The sequence below is a fragment of the Frankliniella occidentalis genome, unplaced genomic scaffold, assembly GCF_000697945.3.
Source record: "Frankliniella occidentalis isolate FOCC.00 unplaced genomic scaffold, Focc_3.1 Scaffold12, whole genome shotgun sequence".
NCBI classification, from domain to species: domain Eukaryota; kingdom Metazoa; phylum Arthropoda; class Insecta; order Thysanoptera; family Thripidae; genus Frankliniella; species Frankliniella occidentalis.
Window position 1 is genome coordinate 143,338 of NW_026267142.1, and position 17,634 is coordinate 160,971.

General features: G+C 53.7%; 1 protein-coding gene across 7 annotated transcripts in view; it reads right to left on the reverse strand.

Annotated features, from left to right (window-relative positions):
- Positions 1 to 525: 525 nt before the first annotated feature.
- Positions 526 to 17,634, reverse strand: part of LOC113214616 (protein sprint) — a 242,480-nt gene continuing 225,371 nt past the window's right edge. For 5 of the 7 annotated variants that reach the window (XM_052263492.1, XM_052263491.1, XM_052263490.1 and 2 more), the window contains exons 5-20: positions 17,418 to 17,605; positions 17,248 to 17,339; positions 16,861 to 16,992; positions 16,330 to 16,671; positions 15,116 to 15,285; positions 14,323 to 14,842; positions 13,937 to 14,235; positions 13,302 to 13,680; positions 12,859 to 13,217; positions 12,522 to 12,780; positions 4,543 to 4,811; positions 3,867 to 4,058; positions 3,639 to 3,770; positions 3,292 to 3,558; positions 2,975 to 3,173; positions 526 to 2,685 (exon numbers count right to left, since the gene is read on the reverse strand). In XM_052263492.1, the coding sequence (XP_052119452.1) occupies positions 2,549 to 2,685; positions 2,975 to 3,173; positions 3,292 to 3,558; positions 3,639 to 3,770; positions 3,867 to 4,058; positions 4,543 to 4,811; positions 12,522 to 12,780; positions 12,859 to 13,217; positions 13,302 to 13,680; positions 13,937 to 14,235; positions 14,323 to 14,842; positions 15,116 to 15,285; positions 16,330 to 16,671; positions 16,861 to 16,992; positions 17,248 to 17,339; positions 17,418 to 17,605 (3,936 nt within the window). In that variant the 3' untranslated portion in view covers positions 526 to 2,548. Of the gene's footprint in view, positions 2,686 to 2,974; positions 3,174 to 3,291; positions 3,559 to 3,638; positions 3,771 to 3,866; positions 4,059 to 4,542; positions 4,812 to 6,025; positions 6,571 to 12,521; positions 12,781 to 12,858; positions 13,218 to 13,301; positions 13,681 to 13,936; positions 14,236 to 14,322; positions 14,843 to 15,115; positions 15,286 to 16,329; positions 16,672 to 16,860; positions 16,993 to 17,247; positions 17,340 to 17,417; positions 17,606 to 17,634 lie in introns of those variants that run through there. The other 2 variants (XM_026434052.2, XM_026434053.2) reach the window with 2 other exon arrangements.

Here is a 17,634-nt window from a genome sequence, read left to right on the forward strand (position 1 = left end):
AATGGGGAGGAGGGGGGGGGGCAGGGGTAACACAACAAACAACGGTGAGAGCTCAGCGCCTGCGAGACTCAGGGTAGGCCAGCCCGCATTACTCGCAAGTACTCGAGGCAAGACGTTGCCTACCTGTAAGGCGCTATGAGACCTGTCGGCTACCTCAACTCAGTCATTACGTTACTGCAGATGATGGATGTACTTTTTGGATTATCCCAACTCATTAAGGAAATACTGGTATATTCTCAAGAATAAACTAGGAACGACTTAAAAAGTCATGTGGCTTCGCCATTTAAGGCCCTGTTATACAGAACTGTAGTGGTTTTATCAGTGCAGTCGTATATGTACTGCCGTTCATTTAAATCATCCCTCTCTCTTCAGTTCCTAAATTGCACATTCGGATTCAGGCCGACATTTTCGCAACCTATTCCGACGTCATTTTTGTGTTAATGAAATGCGAACAAAAATGGCCCTGGAAATGAGAAAAGATGAGGCTTGAGAGGACTCTTTGAACAAAAATTAGAGTAAAGTGGCTTATCTTGAAAAGAGCTTTGTTTACTTGCAAAAGGGTAGTACAATTACAAGGTTACATCTTTTCATGAATCTTTTGTGAATGAAGTGAAAGAGGGAAAACAGGAAAAGATCAATTTCACTTATACACAAAATGTGTTCATCACATATGGCATTTATAATCAATTCGTAACTAGGTAGTTCCTTTATCTTAAAGTCTTCATGACTAGCATATTAGTAAAATGGCTATGTACACAACAAACACGCAGACTGATACACAATGCTGGTGCAGTGCACGAAATCTGACGTAAGATTGAATATTTAAAAGAAACATTTCTGTTAATTTTCATAATCAGGTCATGTTTTTAAAGCCAAGCAAATATTTTAAACAATGAATGAAGAAAAATTAATGTTATCTATGCTTAAAGCTTTAAAAAAATTAGATTAACATAGGACAACTCAATACAATTTTTTTGCTCTCACTGCATTTTAAAGCTTTTGTATAATATTTGGTTCATCAGTGCATCTCCTACCACTACAGTAGCAGAGTATTCTCACATCACATTGACATCAACTATTTGTCGCAATATACCTTGCTTTCCTCCACTGCTGTAGATAAAAAATTGGCATTACTTTGATATCAAAGTGATAACAAATTATTGTCAACATTAATGTAAGAAAACACGTCACCATGACAAGGTATACTGTGAACAAATTCTTGATGTCATTGTGATAATTTGTGTCAATTCTCTGTTACTAAGGTAGTTGGCATTTACAGTCCACAATGTTTGCAGCTTTAACAGTAGGAAAAATATATTTGACCAAAAATACACTGTATGACAATCATTAAGGTAAAATAATGTTACCTCCACACATGTAGTTTCCTTACAAAGTAAATATAGATGAATGGTGCAATTTTTTTCATAAAAATCCAAGTTAAATACAAAGCCTGATGGTTGATTCTGTCTTGAAAAACCACTGCTACTGAAGCCACCTAGTAATTAGTTACCAAATTGAAGCAGTTGATGTTGCTTCAACTTCTTATTCAACCGAGATAACACCAAGCAAATGGCGGGAGCGCTTGAGCTGCACTGGTTTCACGAGACTAAATCAACTATGAGACTGATGCTTCATTTTGTATTGATTTGTTTCATTGATTTAAGCCAATGAAGAAAGAAAAAAAAAAGAGATGAGTGGGCTAGGCTTTGTGAGGCCAAACCAACACCTATAGAGATGAATTAACAATGTATGTAGAACACAATACCGTAACTTGTCAAATGAAGCCTCAAGGCCTGGCCTTTAGCTCTAATCAGAAAGGTATTCATGGTCAAGTAATTTTATAGTCTTCACTTGAGCACAAAAATGAGAAACATTCCTATTATTTTACAAGTTTAAAATAAAAACACAGACCAGCACAATTATTACATATTTTTACACAGCATATTAGAATATTTACAGTTAATCACAGTCTAGTTGAACAGAAGTAAAATGAACAATACAATGTACAATTAAAATATACAAGAGAAGTTAAAATAATTTAGTTCTGTATTAAACATCTTTACATTATGGAAATATGCACCTTAGTCGTTGTTTTGTCTATATACTACAATCATTCAACATAAATTTGCTTCTCAAGCACTCATCAAAAATCAATCATGAAGGTATTAAGAAACCAAATTTTGAGAAGCACTCAGAATACTCAAACAAAAAATGTACATATATTTACATTTTATAATGGCACAATGTAGTGACTGTAAGACTTTGAAAACCATACATTGTTATTTTTATTTTTCTACTTTAATTTTTAGAAACTGTTCCCATTTTAGATGCCTCACTTATGCATAAGTACAGACATTTTCTGTGTTGTTCTTTTTTTAAAATTCTGTGTTTGTTTGTTTACAGTTCAGCCAAAATGCTTTGCTGTTTTGTCACTACTGACAAACTATATTTAGGTAATGTTAATCACAGGTTCTCAAATAGACTGTGAGAATTAACAGTACTTCATCTATGTATGGATTCTAGTTTACAATAACATTATTAAGAACTTTCAATGCATAGGTGAGGCAGTTCTAGGCCATGCTATCTTCGCATCCGTACGTTTGTAAGCAAACATGCAATGTTTGCCTGCTTGAGCAACGCCGCCCTTCACATCTTGAGGGCATTCAGCATCAGTGAGTAGAGTTTCTGAAAGGAAAAAAATGTCTAATGTTAATAAACAACTGAATGAAATCAGTGAAAAAAAAAAAGAAGATAAGTCCTAGAAAAGAATTGAAGAGTATAATGTGTTATTGTTGGAGCGAGTTGCAGAGCTAGCTAGAACTAAGATTAGCATAAGCTGGCTAAAGCTAGGATTGACCTGGCTTATTGAGTGATCCGAGGTGTAGCTATTTTAACTGGTGACTGTAGGGGCAAATACCATGCCCTCATACTCCTAGATTTATTTAGTCTCAATAAGACAAGCTAATCAACATACCTTCACCATCAACAAGTTTGAACAGTCCATAATCTTGAGGATTTGTGATGCGGGCTTTGTGAGCAATGATCTTGCATACCTCTCGAGTGGTCATGTTTGGCCTAACTGGTAATGTCTTAGTAATTATGGAGCCATGTAGTTCATCAGGGACAACTATCTTTAGAACTGAGCGAAACTCTGTTAAAGGCCCAGTCCCCCACTGAAAATGAATAAAGAACAATGTCATATTAGACTAATAAAGATAAAATGCAGAACATATCAAAACAAATTATAAAGTAGTTTGTTAACAAGCTGAAATTGTGTCTGAAATAACTTACATCAAGACTTTGCCCTATGCCTGTGGAGCGGCTTTGCTCCTCTGAACATGCTCTGAAATTTTTCAAAACATGGACAGCAGATGATAAAGTGGTCAGATAGTATCCACCCTCTCCTGAGAGGAGAGAAGGGTGAAGAAGGCCCCACATGTATTCCGCTTCAATTTCTGCCCCCATCATTCCGCTTTGTACAAGGACCCAAACGAACAGTGGCAAAAAATCATCTGCACCAAGAGTAACAGACCCTCGTCCAGCATTTGAAGATTTCACCTGAAACATATCACAAAAAATATTCCTCTGGCTTGCTTTGACATATTGCAACTAGAAATTTATAAAGAAAGTTTCTGTACCGAGTTGAAAATGGCAGAGATGCATGTGAGAAGATTTTCAAGCTTCTCAAGAGGTGAATCGACCTCCTGCAGACGACGAAGAAAGTGGCAGATGGTTTCTAGGCTTTTTTCAGTTGGTGGAATTATCTTTGACTGAAAATACATATTTTTTTAAATTAATATAGAACAATGACTACTGATAGGCACTTAGATGCAAATACAAGACTGTGCACTATCCTATGTCCTTACCCTTATTCCCAGCTCATGGAGGGGTTTAGTACGGGCATACTGAATGTTCTCGGCGAGCAATTGAATGGCCCCCGATCGTGTGTACTCCTCAACAAATAGCTTGTAGAGGTGCTCCTTGAGAGGCCGAACCACCAGTTTGTGCATGACACCTTCAAGGATCGCGTCCAAGTTCAAAAACTCGTTGGCCTTGAGCTGTACATACGGAATCGCATTGTCAACCCATAGCAGACACGGTGCTGGAGACGTTCGGTGCGGTCGGGACTTTATTCGGCTGAAGGAAAAGCATTGAAACACTCAACTTTTGAGTGACCAAATATATTTTTCTTTTGTGGAATAATGCCAAACAATCAGAATTTTTTTAAAAAATGTATCTATACTTGGGCAGCTACTAACAAACATGCAGGGTAAAAAATGTTAGGTAAATTAACAGAAATACACAAATTTGACTAATAAAGAGGGAGTGGAATTTTAAACCCTACAAGTCCAGAAGATGGGACCAGGATGTCCAGCTGAATCGGGGGGAAATTTGATCCCCCAATGAAGATAATTAAAAAAAAAAGTCATCATTTGGAATCATTTTAAAAAACAAAACAAAATTTACGGTCAAAATAAAAAAAAATGTGTCTCAACGCTGACCCTTGAGCCAAATAACGTCCCGGATCTCCCCCGCCCTTACCTTGCCCCTCTCCTTCTCCACCTGGCCGTCAAACTCGCGCTCGCCGTGCTTGACGAGGTAGTTCTTCATGCCGGACATGAACTGGCGCATGTTGCGCATCACCACCTGCGGCCGCGTCTCCCGCGACTCCTTCGTGCAGGCGATGAAGTTGTCCACGTTCTGCGCGAAGGTGGTGCTCTTGTCGGCGGCCAGGTGCAGGGCGTAGGCGCGGATGGACGCGCCGGGGCCCGCCGTGTCGCGGCTGCGGAGCGCGTGCAGACGGGGCGGCGCTGTGGACAAAAGAAACACGCCCGGTCAGTTCACTGGACAAGCTTCAAGGGACACAAGACAAGCCAGCCGAGCCGAACCGGGGGCGGCCGGGGGCGCGGGCTGGCATCCCGCCGTGCAGCCGTGCTCGACGGGACAGTGCTATATCCAGTTAAGAATTTTGTCGTTTCTACGCTCAGCGTGCGCTCACGCTGGCGTGAGCGCGGAGGGCGAGAGGGGAAGCGGGGGGCGAAGAGGGGTAGCAGTTCTTCCGCCGCTGCCTCCCCGCACCCTGCCCCTCGCCCGCCTCACGCCGGCGTGAGCGCGCGCTGCGCTAAGCGTGAAAACGACTAATTCTTAACTGGATATAGCTCAGGCTGGTGCGCGCCAACGCAGCGCCACTCCCCGCTTCAACCTCAGCGACATGCTCGTTCGGAAGATGCCAGACAGTCGCCCCCAAAAGGTGTCGCGTACTCTCTATGAGGAGGCAACAGAGTTACGCAAACGCTTTTGCGTCGTCTGCCGGACCTGCAACTAGACGAGCCGCGGTAAACAGCCTGCGAGCGGGGTCGAGGGAGCAGGCCCGGGCCGGCGGGGGCGGCGGCGGGGGTGTTGGGGGCGGCGAGACGGCGGGGCGCGGGGCCGCAGCTTCCGCCCTGGGCCATATCACCTGAGCACAATGCTGTAGGAGGGCAAACATTTGGAGCGTCGGGGCGTCGGGTCTTTGGCACACTGGACTGGCCGGCCAGTCCGACCAGCTCGTCTGTCGCCAGCAAAACAACGACCCCAGGGGATAAGCCAGGCAGGCCGGGGGAAAACTCAGGGAAACTCCGGCGGGCGGCGGGGCCCGGGAGGCGTATGTGCCCAGGCGTTTACGTAGCCCTCACTACTTTTTCTGTTCAAGACTGACGTTTGGAAGTCGATTGTTTTTCTTCAAAAGACGTGTTTTATCAGTCGTCGTCAAAGAGAGCGACAGAGAGAGGTTTCGCTGGAACAGTATGACACAGCCCCTTTTGCCTGACTCACCCACTACTGACTAAGGCGTGCACGGTGCACGTTGCGACGCTTAGTAATACTGCCGCAGATTTGGATACGATTCAAAACCTTGAGGTGAACCCCAAAGAAGGTTTAGCAGCCCATCACCGCGTTGCTTACCTCAGTATTTACGATTGTGCAACGCGTTTCCGACCCCAACACGACAGAGATAGGCTGACAGGGCGGGGGGCGGGGGGCTTACATGACTGGTTAACGCCGAGCCGCACGGACAGCTTGCGCAGCGCGCCCCGGAGCCACCGGCCCAGGCGGCGCAGCAGCGCGGAGAGGGTGGCGCACGCCGACAGCCCGTCGCCGCCGCGGGCGGCCTTTAGCGGCGCCTTGGCGGCCGAGGCCATGGTGCACGACGCGGCGCACTCCGCCGCCAGGCGCTTGCCGCCGAACAGCAGGAACCTGCGGCGGGGCTTCACGTCGTCGTTGTTGTTGTTGTTGTGACTGGCCGTCATCGTTCACGAAAGTACAAACTTTCACTTTCGAAATTTTCGCAAAATTGAGAGTGAGGCACTGCAGACGCGGGCGCTGCGGCCAGGTGGGGCGGTCCTGGCCTAGGCCGCGGGGGGCGGGGGCCGGCTCACGGCGCGGGGGCGGCCGCCTGGCGGGCCTCGGCGTGGCTGAACACGCTGACGCGGTAGGCCATGGACACGCGGGTCAGCCAGGGCCACAGGAGCGCGACGGCGGCAACGGGAGAGCGATCGTCCATCCTTCTGGGGCAAGTGCGGGGAGCAAACTGTGGGGCTGCGGCGTGCCGCGCCGGCGAGCCAAGCACGGGCGGGGCGGGGCGGGGCGGGGTTAGGAGGGGCGGAACCGGGTGGCCGGCCAGTACAGACGCACCGCCGTGTGTCTGGGGGCGCCCGCCGAGAGAGGAGCGAGGGAGAGAGACAGGGTGGGGGACAGCTTGAGGGCAGATAAGAGGAGGACAGAACAAGACAAGAGAAAGGGACGCACGGCAGTGAGAACGGCGAGAAATGGGCTCAGCAAAGAAGAAGTAGAAGAGGGCGGAGCGCTTGATATTGAAGCAATTTTATTTTCCAGACTTCATGCGACAAGGCTTTTAGGCCCCACTGCAGTATTATGCAGTCCTCTCTCCATGTTGTTGTTTTTATGTTGAATTAACATAGATAAGCGAGGGACACGAGACGAGGTGACTTAACTGGGAGTTCGTCACGTTTGGTCGACACGCTCGACTGAAAGAGCAGGGGCGCCTCAGCAGGTAGGGGAGGGAAAGGGCGAAGGGGAGAGGAGAGTGGAGTATACATAGCGATATAATTTTACGACACCAGGACATCTTTGAAGTGGCCACAGGTGACACAGCGCAGCGCACACAACTCGAGGCGGTAGCCGCGGTAGCGCCTGTTATCAGAGGAGTGGGGGCCGCCCAGCCGGACGCCTGGCAGCCAGCACCGGACACCTGGGGCTGTACTGCGACCTCATCGATAAGACAAGGAGCGGCTCCAGACTCCAGGGACTTCCAGGACGGCTCCAGGCCGGCTCCAGGCTGGACCGGGCCTATCTCACGCGCTCACCTGTCCTGTGCGTTCAAGTCTCTCGCCCGGAGACCCCCTCCCCAGCATCCCTGCAGGACGTCTCGCTCCGCAGCCGCACGGCAAGGCACACGCGATGCACCGCGGCGATGGCCTTGGTGGCCTTGAGGGGGGCCGTTATCAGCAGCAGCACCCCTCGCGCCGCCAGAGGTGCGGCGCGGAGCACCGAGGCTGCGGGGGAGGGAGCCGCGCGGGGACCCGCTGCTGCAGCGCGGCGCAGGCCCAAGAGATTTCAAGTGACGCCTAGCGACAAAGGCCGGGTTACGTTGCATAAGGCGCAAGCGGGCGCAAGCCCCCTCCTGATAAACGGGCAAACATCATCCACTTTATTGCACATTGTATTCTGCACGGGTTTCCGCGAGCGGGGCGGGGGTTCGCGACGGTTCGCGGCCTCGCGGCTGCCGGCTGTTTGCGCCAGGCACACACCGACCTTTCTTCCGCTAAACACCAGGAGGCGCAGGCGAGAGGCGAACGGACCCTTGTCGCGAGGTGCAGTGAATGTGGACGCCGAGGCGGGGGAGGGGGCGGGCGCGGGGGCGGCGCGGGCGAGCGCACTGCGCGTGCAGGGGGCTTAGCGGCGCCGCGCCCTCTCACTCACCTGCGCAAACTGCAATGCCCCCGTCTCCCCCCGTCGCCGCCCCGCAGCGTGTAGGTGTCGCTTGACGCGCCACCATACCGTCGAGCGGACTTTGCCCCACAGTGACATCGCCAGAGAGCATAGCTTGGCTTCTGCCAGGCCATTGTAGTCCAATCACACTAGCACTACTACCGTGTCTAATTTTAGATTCCCCTCGTCGGGTGTCCAGACTTTCCCACACCAACCTGACAGAGCCTCATATGTGCCCCACAGCTGTTTCCGCAGTGGGTGGCACAGTGTACAGTGCAGCACGTGAAGACACACGCGTGCACATGCACATGGCTAGTACATGCGAGGCACACGGCAAAGCCACCGGCAATGAGAATGACCACGCCTCTCTTCTTCCGCCCTCGGTCAGCCCCCCTCTCTTTATCATTGCAATGCAAACGCGACTGTCATTTGGCCTTGAACTATATTCAAACCCAGTTCGATCTCCCGCGCCACGCGGCGCGCTCGGCAGCTGACACCGCGCCGCGTATGACTCGCCCGCCCGACTCGTTCTCTCTGGTTCTCTCTCCCCGGCGGCAGGCGGGCTGCAGAGACAGCAGCGAGCCGCGCACGTGGCTGCTCAGCCAGCCCTGGCGAACAATGGCAAATACCGGAAGACAGCGAAAAAGCAAAAAAAGCCCCCCTGCTCGAGGTATTTTGGGACGCAGGGCGAGGGAGGCACGCATGGGCAGGGGAGGGGATCGGGAAGGTGTTATCAGGCCACAGGCCGAAAGGAGGCCAAGTGGCTGGGTGTGCATCTGTGTGTTCGTTTACGGCATGTCTGTGTGTACTGAAACAGAGCCCCCTCCCCTCCCCCTTTCCCCCCAAAATCTCCGATCACCGATAACGATAACAATAAGCGACAAAAAGCACAGTCCTGTGATCCTGTGATACTTAACTGTATACGTACGCGAGTATGAAGCTTTCCGGTAGGTTTTGATTTCTAGTCATTGACGAGCTTCGGAAAATTTTGAAAACCAGGACAGTCAAATACAGTAGAAGGAGGTCAGACAGTGCGAGAACACACAGTTCCTTCGTGGGTTTTTGGTCAGAGTTCTTTGCTCTTTGCCGACGGCCGCTGACGTCACTGCAGAGCTCAGCTCGCCAAAATTACAGGGTTCTCTCTGGAATACACGTCTGAAAGTCAGGGCGAGGACGTGGCGTGATGGCCGGGAGGGCGTGGCGCAGAACGCCACTTGGAACGCCCGCAAGGAGAGGCAAAGGCAAAGGAGGTCTGAACGACCCGCCTCCAGCTCTGATTTAACGAAATCCGCAATGAATAAATTAAAAGAGGGCAAACACGAAGGACGACAACTTGTTGGGTCGCTTTTGGTGGTCGGCGTGGCACGCGTCAGTTCCTACAGCACATGGCACAGTATGTATGTAGGGTCTCCTCGGGTCGACACGCGCTGAGCGCGGGCCTGAGGGGCGGCCTCATGGGGCCGATGTGCGGCGGCGGACCGAAAAGGAAAAGCCACCCGTATCACCCAATAAATCGAGTGCAGCTCGCACGAGTGCGCCGCACCGCCCCGCCCGGGTGAAAGAACTCGTGACGGGCCTCCGAAAATAGACCCCTAACTACACCGCTACGTACTCCCAGCAGTCGAGATGAGTGTCGTCCAGCCCTGCCCCGCCCCGGCCGACCGCCCTCGCGACCGCCCCTGACCCCGACCTTTCGGGCGCGGGAGCGTCATCTGCGACTGACGCCGTCATGCCACGCCTGCTCTGGCGTCTTACAAACGCAGTGGCGGCGGACGGCTGCGGGGCGGGCGGGGGGTCGCTAGGAATGCCCGGCCCCGAGATAAAAAAGTAAAGAGTTTTGCGCAGTGCTGATAGTTGTGGGGGCAGCACGCGGCGGGCCCATGCTGCGGCGGCTGCAGCCTCCAGCCGGCCGCCCGCGCCCTTCGACCTCTGCGTGCGGGCGGGCCGGGCCTGTAGGCCGGGCCGACTCCTGCCCCCTCTCCGGGCGCCGTTACACTAGCAGCAGCTCCGCGCAGCTCCGAGCCGGAGGCCAGTGGGACGCCAAGTGTAACACGGCACTGGACCGCCCGCACCCTCCACCACACCCCTGCGCCGCGCGCCCTCACCGCCTCGCCCCTTCCCCTCACCTCCGCGACAAAGTGAAGCGGACGCTACTTCCAATCGCTTACATAACGGAATCGGGTCGATGGACAAAACGGGACTACAAGGCACGGCACGGCAACTTAATCTCGGACTTAATAAAGCATTTTTTATCGGCGGTATTTATAAACAACGATATCCACGAGCTTGTGTACAGTACGTGAGGCGCGTGTATTCCACAACTAAGAAAAAGTGATAAATCTTCGTTTAAAACACGTAGCAATATTTTCATGCACAAGAGTGGAGAGACCTCTGCACAGGGCAGTGTCCTAGAGATGGAGCCGACCACCGCCGCCGGGGGGTCGGGAGGGACCGGGCACCGGGCCTGGCCGCGAGGAGTCAAACAAGGGAGCCATTCAGAAGCCTTATCGCAGAGCTTCCCACGGCTGCACCGCGCCGGACAAGGGCCGGGGGGCCCTCGGGGTGCCCTCGCGGTGTCCTAGAGGTGTCCTTGGGGTGGCCTAGGGGTAGCTTAGGGGTGGTTCGCTAGGGGTGGCCTAGAGTTGCCCTAGGGGTGGCCTAGAGTTGCCCTAGGGGTGGCCTAGAGGTTCCCAAGGTCTGTCTTGAGGGTGCCCTAGGGGTGCCCGGACACACGTGCCACCGGGCCGGGCCAGCCGTGTGTGGGTATGTAGGGCCACCAGTCCACCCCGCCGACCCGACCCAGACAGCGACCGCGCGCCGAGGCCACAGCGGTGAACCACCTGCGCGACAGCTGACTGCTGTGGGTGCCCTGCCCGCCGCCCCGTCCGCCCCGCAGCGAGTTCCGCGCTTGCCTCTTCTTTTTTCCAGCGATAGAGCGGATAGAGCTCGCTGGGACACTGACACTGGTCAAACAGCTGGGGTGAGGCCGACGCCCTGCGGCCCCCGCCGGGTCAGAGGCCCGCGCACTCCCACACGCGGAAAGAAGCCTGGAATTTGAGCTCAGTTTCGAATCAAATTTCAAACATTTCGATTTTTTAAGAACTGTAGGACAATTTTTAATACTTAAGTTAAATATGTAAAATTTGGTTGAATATTACAAAGAATTTTGAAAATACCGGTATTTGAGGTCAATTTGACAAAATTTCAATAAATTATGTTGCATGTATGTTGTTACATTGTAACATGTTGAATCCCACGGGCCACACGAATGACAATAAAGATGTCGTGTTTGCGACCAACCCTGGGTCCCCACGAGTTGAATGCATTTCATCGCAAAATTTTAGAACATGGACTTTAGTGTGTCCATTTTTATTTTTCTACATAATATTTGCGCATTTCTTTCAACTCAAAGCACGAGATCCGAGATCCCTTTGTCATTTGAAACGTTGAAAACTTTGCGCCAGTACAAAGTATTTTTTTCGGGTTTTATGAAAGTTTTGTCGGTTTTGTCCCAACATGTCGGCCGAAAGAGGCTGAGGCTGAAGTTGACTGACCAGCCGGTGCGCTAACCTCTGAGAGCACTGATGGGACCGGGACCGAGCAGCAGCAGCTCCTTCGCCTCAGACAGACCTGTCGGTGCAGTACGCTGCCCCCCCCCCCTCTTTTTCCCCGCTGTTGCTCTGACACATATATTTGCCACAAGTCCGGCCTACCCTGGGACGGCGTTGGGTGAGCCGCACCGGCGGTACACTATCTTGCTTTCTGCCTGTCTCGGACTCGAACCCACACGAACGAAGAACACAACGAAGATCGGAAACATTTCAAGCTCAATATTTCCGACCAGGTAGGAAAACTTCCAGGGCTGCGCGGGGATTTCTCAAGCCACGGTGTAAAATTCAGTTCTCCATCGCGCTTCATAGATTGTCCTCCCAATCCTTTACCGGGTGCGGCATGCCCCGCGCCGCCGCCCCGCCCCGCCCCGGCGGTGGAATCGTTGGCCGATAAAGTCCCGGCCGGTGGGATCAAGCGGCGGCCCATCTCTCCCCGCCCCGCCCCGCCGCGCCGCGGGGTTGGGGGGGTCACCACCGCGCTGCCCCGCGCCGCGCAGGCTGCCCGATCATGGCATGTCAACACGGCCGCGGGTCGCAAACATGAGTCATGTGATCGCTGCCCTCCCGGCCCACCGCGCGCCGCGGGTGGTGCGGCTGCGTTATCGCGGCGACAAACGCATCAGATCAAGAGCGAGATGTCACGGATCGCCAACATAATGAACCGGGCGGCTGACCCGGCGGCGGCGCGGCAGCGGACCCCGAGCGGGCTGCGTAGACTGGCGGACGCCGTGGACAGCGAAGCAGCGCCACAAACCCGTCTCCACAGACAGCAGCATTAGAGCACACGTAGGAAGGAATACTGGGAGGTGGCCCGCGCAGGCGGCCGGCGCCCGTCGCGCCACCGCAGAGCTGTCCAGCGCCGCGCGCGCGTGCGATCGGTGGCCTAGGCACCGGGCGCTCTGGGACCCCATTGGTACTCACACAGCAGCGGGTCCAGCTTCTCCCTGAAGCTCTTGTTCCTGGTGACGCTGGCGCCGCGGCCGGCCTGCTGTCGGAGCAGCGTGGCGCTGGGGACGCCCGGGTGGCGAGGAGGCTCGTCCAGGGCCGCGGGGTCGTTGTCGTCGTCCTCCGGCGCGCAGCTCGACGACAGGCGCGTGGCCGCCGACGTCGTGTCGGGGGTCTCGGAGCGCCGCAGGAGGTTCTCCCAGCGAGAGGTGTCCCACGGCTCAGAGAACTCGGTCTGCAACGGCAACAGTTACATCACGGCCGCAGCGACGACGGGGAGGTGCGGCGGGCGCGGCGCCGGGCCGAGACTCACCAGGGCGTCCTCGTTGTCCGACGCGTGGTGCGAGCCGTGGTGCGAGCCGTGGTGCGAGCCGTGGTGCTGCGAGCCGACCGAATGGCCTCGGTGGCCGTGCTGGCCCTCCACGTTGTCGTACGCCGACACGCGCGTGCTCGACAGCGAGCTGTCCCGGTCGCCGTGCCTCGGCACGACCTCGGGCAGGGCGCGCAGCTCCGGCAGTCGCTGCAGGATGATGTCCTGCACCGTGACCGCGCCCGGCACCCGCTGCCCGCCGCCGCCGCACTGCCGCTCCTGCGAGTCCTGCCGCTCCAGGGCCTCCTTCGCCTCCCTCTCGCCGTCCGCCTCGCGCTGCGTCTCGTTGTCATCATCGTTTCCTGGGGGGAGGGGGGGGGGGACGAATGAGTTAGTTCGAGCACTGCGACGACGCGCTGCACACCCGAGACACTGGGGAGACTTACCTATGAACTCCCAGCTAGAATCCACGGCCCAGGAGTTATCACTTGCCTTCCCGGACCTTATTCTTGGTGGCTGGACAGGCTTGGCCCTCGGCCGATGATTCACATTATTATTACTACTATTAATATTATTATTATTGTTGTTATTGTTGCTATTGACGATGTTGCTAAAGTTGTTATTAATTATATTGTTGTTGGCTATGCTACCGCTGCTCCTCGAATTCCTCAGCATGGCCAGGTTGTCGGCCGAGGACGACATGTTGGCCAGCTCCTCGGACGAGTCTATCCTCTCCAGGATGCGCCCGCCCGTCACCGACGGCCACTGGTGGAACGCCGACGGGTCCGAGTGCCTCTGCGCCACGCGTGACGCCTGCGGGTAGCCCTGTCGGCAGAACCGATGTGGGGTTAGCGTTAGGATTCAGAGACGGCCGCAGCCCGCACATGCACTACGCAATTTTTAGGTCGTATGTTTCTATAGTTTTTAGCGGCCTTCTTTAGTGAGTCAAAGCTGAATAAGCTTGATCTAGCTGACCTACAGCCCACCACGAGGGAGATGTTACCATTCGTCATGGCCTTTCAAAAACTCAAAACTCTCACTTCGAGCCCTCCCGCTCGCTCCGCCTGCTCCGCGCGCTCACCTGCGGCCGCTGCCTCCGCCGCGCCACCAGCCCGGCCTGCTTGATGGCGTCGGCCGGCTCGGCGTAGAACGGGCTGCCCTGCTTGGCGGGCTGCACGTTGCCGTTGCCGGTGGGGGTGGTGGCGTCCGCGGGCACCACGCCGTGCGGCGGCACGGGCGGCGACCTGCCGTCCGGGGTGAGCAGCGGGCTGCCGCAGTGGCTGCCGTTGGTCGGGGTGAGGTTCCCGCAGGACTGCGAGACGCTGGTGTTGAGCGCCAGGCCGAGCCGGTTGCGCTGGTGCAACAGGCTCTGTGACGGCTCTGTTGTGGGGGCACACGAGAAGACGATCGGTCAGGTCAAAGTTAGGCGCGGAGGACAACAGAGTGCGGCGAGCGGCAACCACTCACCAGGTACGATGGGCGTCCCGACCCGCTCCAGGAGGTCGGGCTGCCGCTGGTGCAGCCGCTGGAGCCCGGACCCCACGCTCGTGTCCTCCGCGGAGGAGAAGGGCGACGAGCGCGAGGCGGCGCGGGGACCGTGCGGCTTGAACGTGCTCATCTCCTGGCCCCAGATGTCCTCGTAGTCGCTCTGCTTGTCGGCCAGCGAGCTGTGGTAGTACACCGACTCGAGGATGTCCGACTCCTGGTAGTGGTTGGACTCCTTCCGGGTGCGGTGGTGCCGCCGGCTGCCGCGCCCGATGGACTTGCTGAGCGACTCGCTGTTGGGCGTCGACGGCGAGGTGACCTGGCTGGGGCCCTGGCTGGCGCCCTGGCTGCGCGGCTGCTGGGGCTGCGCCTGCTGCCCGAACGACAGCGACTGCGACTGGGACAGCGATAGCGAGAGCGACTGCGACTCGGTCAGGTTGCTCACGCTGCTGTGTGATGAGAGCGTGTGCAGCCCGTCCGACTCGAGGGAAGGCCTTTTCGACTGAAATCAAGGTTAGACACACATTGTTAGGGTCGGAATTAATGAATACTCGACAAATTGTATTAATGACATGGCAAAATCTACTTTACGTTTCACTCAATTTCGCAGTAGTTTTGCTCATCCCAATGATAATTATTAGATAACAAAATGTCATTTATACCATATTTTAGGATGGGTAGTCTTTCAAAAATATTTTAGGATAGGTAGTCTTTCAAAAATATTTAAGCATTTTGAAGAAATGCTAAAATGATGCAAGTTTTCCAATTGTCTTACCTCGAGGTTGGGGGGCGGTGAAAGATCATGGCCCTCAGAAGGGGTGGGAGTTTGACTAATAGACAGTGAAGGTTTGGCCCAGCGAGGAGGAGGGGGAGGAGGTGTCTTTCCTCCGAGAGCACTTGGTGTCTGGACACCCTGAGCTGGACTAGCTGAATTTGACCTAGGACCTACACAGTACAAAACACACATTTAGAAAATATATTCATTCGTCAGAACTTACAGAACGTAATGTAAAGTACACAATTCTTAAAATGATAAATGTAATGTTAAAAGCTGTGCGGCATAAAGCAACTGAAAAGCGCACATTTGTAAAAGCAGGAATAGTGTCTTAAAGAGAAAGGTTGGCAAAGACGGCAGCAGATGATAAGTAAGCGACATATTAACAGCAAGAAAACAAGTAGTTCAAATCAAAAATTTTGTCGAGTGTGGGAGACTGCATCCCTTTAATGTTATACCTTTAGACTTGGCCATTTTGCACTCGACAAGTTGAAATCAAACTAAATTAAAAGCAGTAAGAAAGGAAAGAAAGAAAATCAAGGAAATATTGGCAAGTCATGAGAACCTTTCTAATACCACCAACACCATACCATGTACCAGGTGCATCAGGGTGGACGCCACAGTGTTGCCGGTTTGCTTGCCTTGGTGCTCCCTTCCCATCACTCACGAGGCGCGATGCCTCGGCCCCTACGGCTTAGGGATCGTCCCAGAAAGTACGTCCGTTTTCTCATAATCATTCGGCAAATAACGGGAGCTCGGCGCCTGCGAGACTCGGGGTAGGCCACCCCGCCGTACACGTATGCACTGCAGGCAGGATGTTGCCTACTCATCAGGCGCTATGAGACCTTGCATTGGCTGAACTTGGTAGGTTCGTAACAGCGATTGATGGACGAGCTTTCTGGATGATCCCTAAGATGGTATGCAACCCCTTAACACTGCGGCGTCTGCTCTGATTACCCACCGGTACTGTGCTTCACGAGAGATATTCAAAAACTCCAAGTAAGTAAAAACAATTATTTTTCCATTTACAAAAGAGGCATTTAAAAATACATGTAAGATTTTTGTTTGTCTGATAACCACCAGCAAGCCTAAACCCATCACCATAACAAATTAAAAGCCCAGCTTGCAGGATCAAGACTCCCCCAACCAAGTCTGCGAGCAGCTCTCAAGACTAGACGCAATACTTCCTCGACGAGAGGTGAGATGAGCAGTACCTTGTGCTGTCGTAGCGGACACAAGGTTCAGGGTGTTGGGAGGAGTGGGGCGCTGTGCGCGAGAGAGAGCGCTAGTGGCGGACACGGTCGATGTCGTGGATGCGGTGGTGGAGGTGGAGCAGGGCGCAGGCGGCGCCGCGAAGGGTGCGGCGGGCCCCGTACCTGAGGGGGACGTGGGCCCCAGCGAGCACGTCGGGCTGGCGACGCCCTCGCTGCCCTTGCCGAACGTGCTCATGAGGCTGGGCGGCTGCGAGTCGGGCGAGTACACGAGCGGCGCCAGGTTGAGCACGATGGAGTCGCCGTGGCTGTCCAGGTCCAGCGCCACGGGGGTATTGTTGTTGCCTGTGGAGGGAAGACCAACAGTTAGCCTCGTCCTCGTCGGGGCCCTTTAACTTCGGAAAATTTATTTCAAATTTTCTGTGATTTTTTGGAAATGTTTTTAAAAATTCATATCTTTGTTTCCTTCTTTTGTTAGGGCTTTTCATTATTTCTGACTTTGTGCAATATAGTTTTTCCTGATTTTGTGCTTACCGCTACCAAGGCTGCTCAGGCTGCTGGCCTGGCTGTTGCTCCCGCTGCTCCGGATTGTGACGCCCTGGCTGTCCTGGCCGGCTACCGCCTGGTCCGGGGGCCGGGGGTTGGCCATTGGGTACCGCCAGAACTCTGCAAACAGAGAGAGTGCCATACACCAATTTCCAAAACCGATTATCCTTATCAGGTTTTTATAGTTTTTCTAACTTTAGACATGGTTATGTAACAAATGATCAATAAAGGTGTTTTTCGAAAAAAAAGAAAAAAATCGAAACCATACACCATGGAAATAAACGTTCCCATTTTCTTGGAAATACCCCACTTGGGAAAGTCAATTATTGCACATCATCTCAATTTCCCGCTCTACCTTTCCTCCCTTACCCTTACCTTGACCGAGAAGTGCCAGCGACGTCAACTGTTGTCTATTCCTAGCCTCCCGGATCGCCCGTGGAAGTGTTAGCTGCACGGGAAGCTCGTCGCTGCAAATCAGAAAGTCGCGGTTAGTCGTCTGCTCCACGACGACAGTCAAACACTGCTTTGCGTTCCATCACACTCACCAGCACTGGCAGTAGTGCGCAATGAGCTGGGGGATCGAGTCGAAGCGGTTGTCGGAGCTCTCCAGGCTGAGCTGGCCGTTCTCGTTGGCCTGCACCAGGTAGTGCTCGATGTACGGGCCCTTGAGCGGCGGCAGCCGCACCGAGATGGCCATGGTGGCGGCCTGGCTGGACTGCCGCACCACGAAGTTCTGCGAGGGCAAGAGCGAACGGGTCAGGC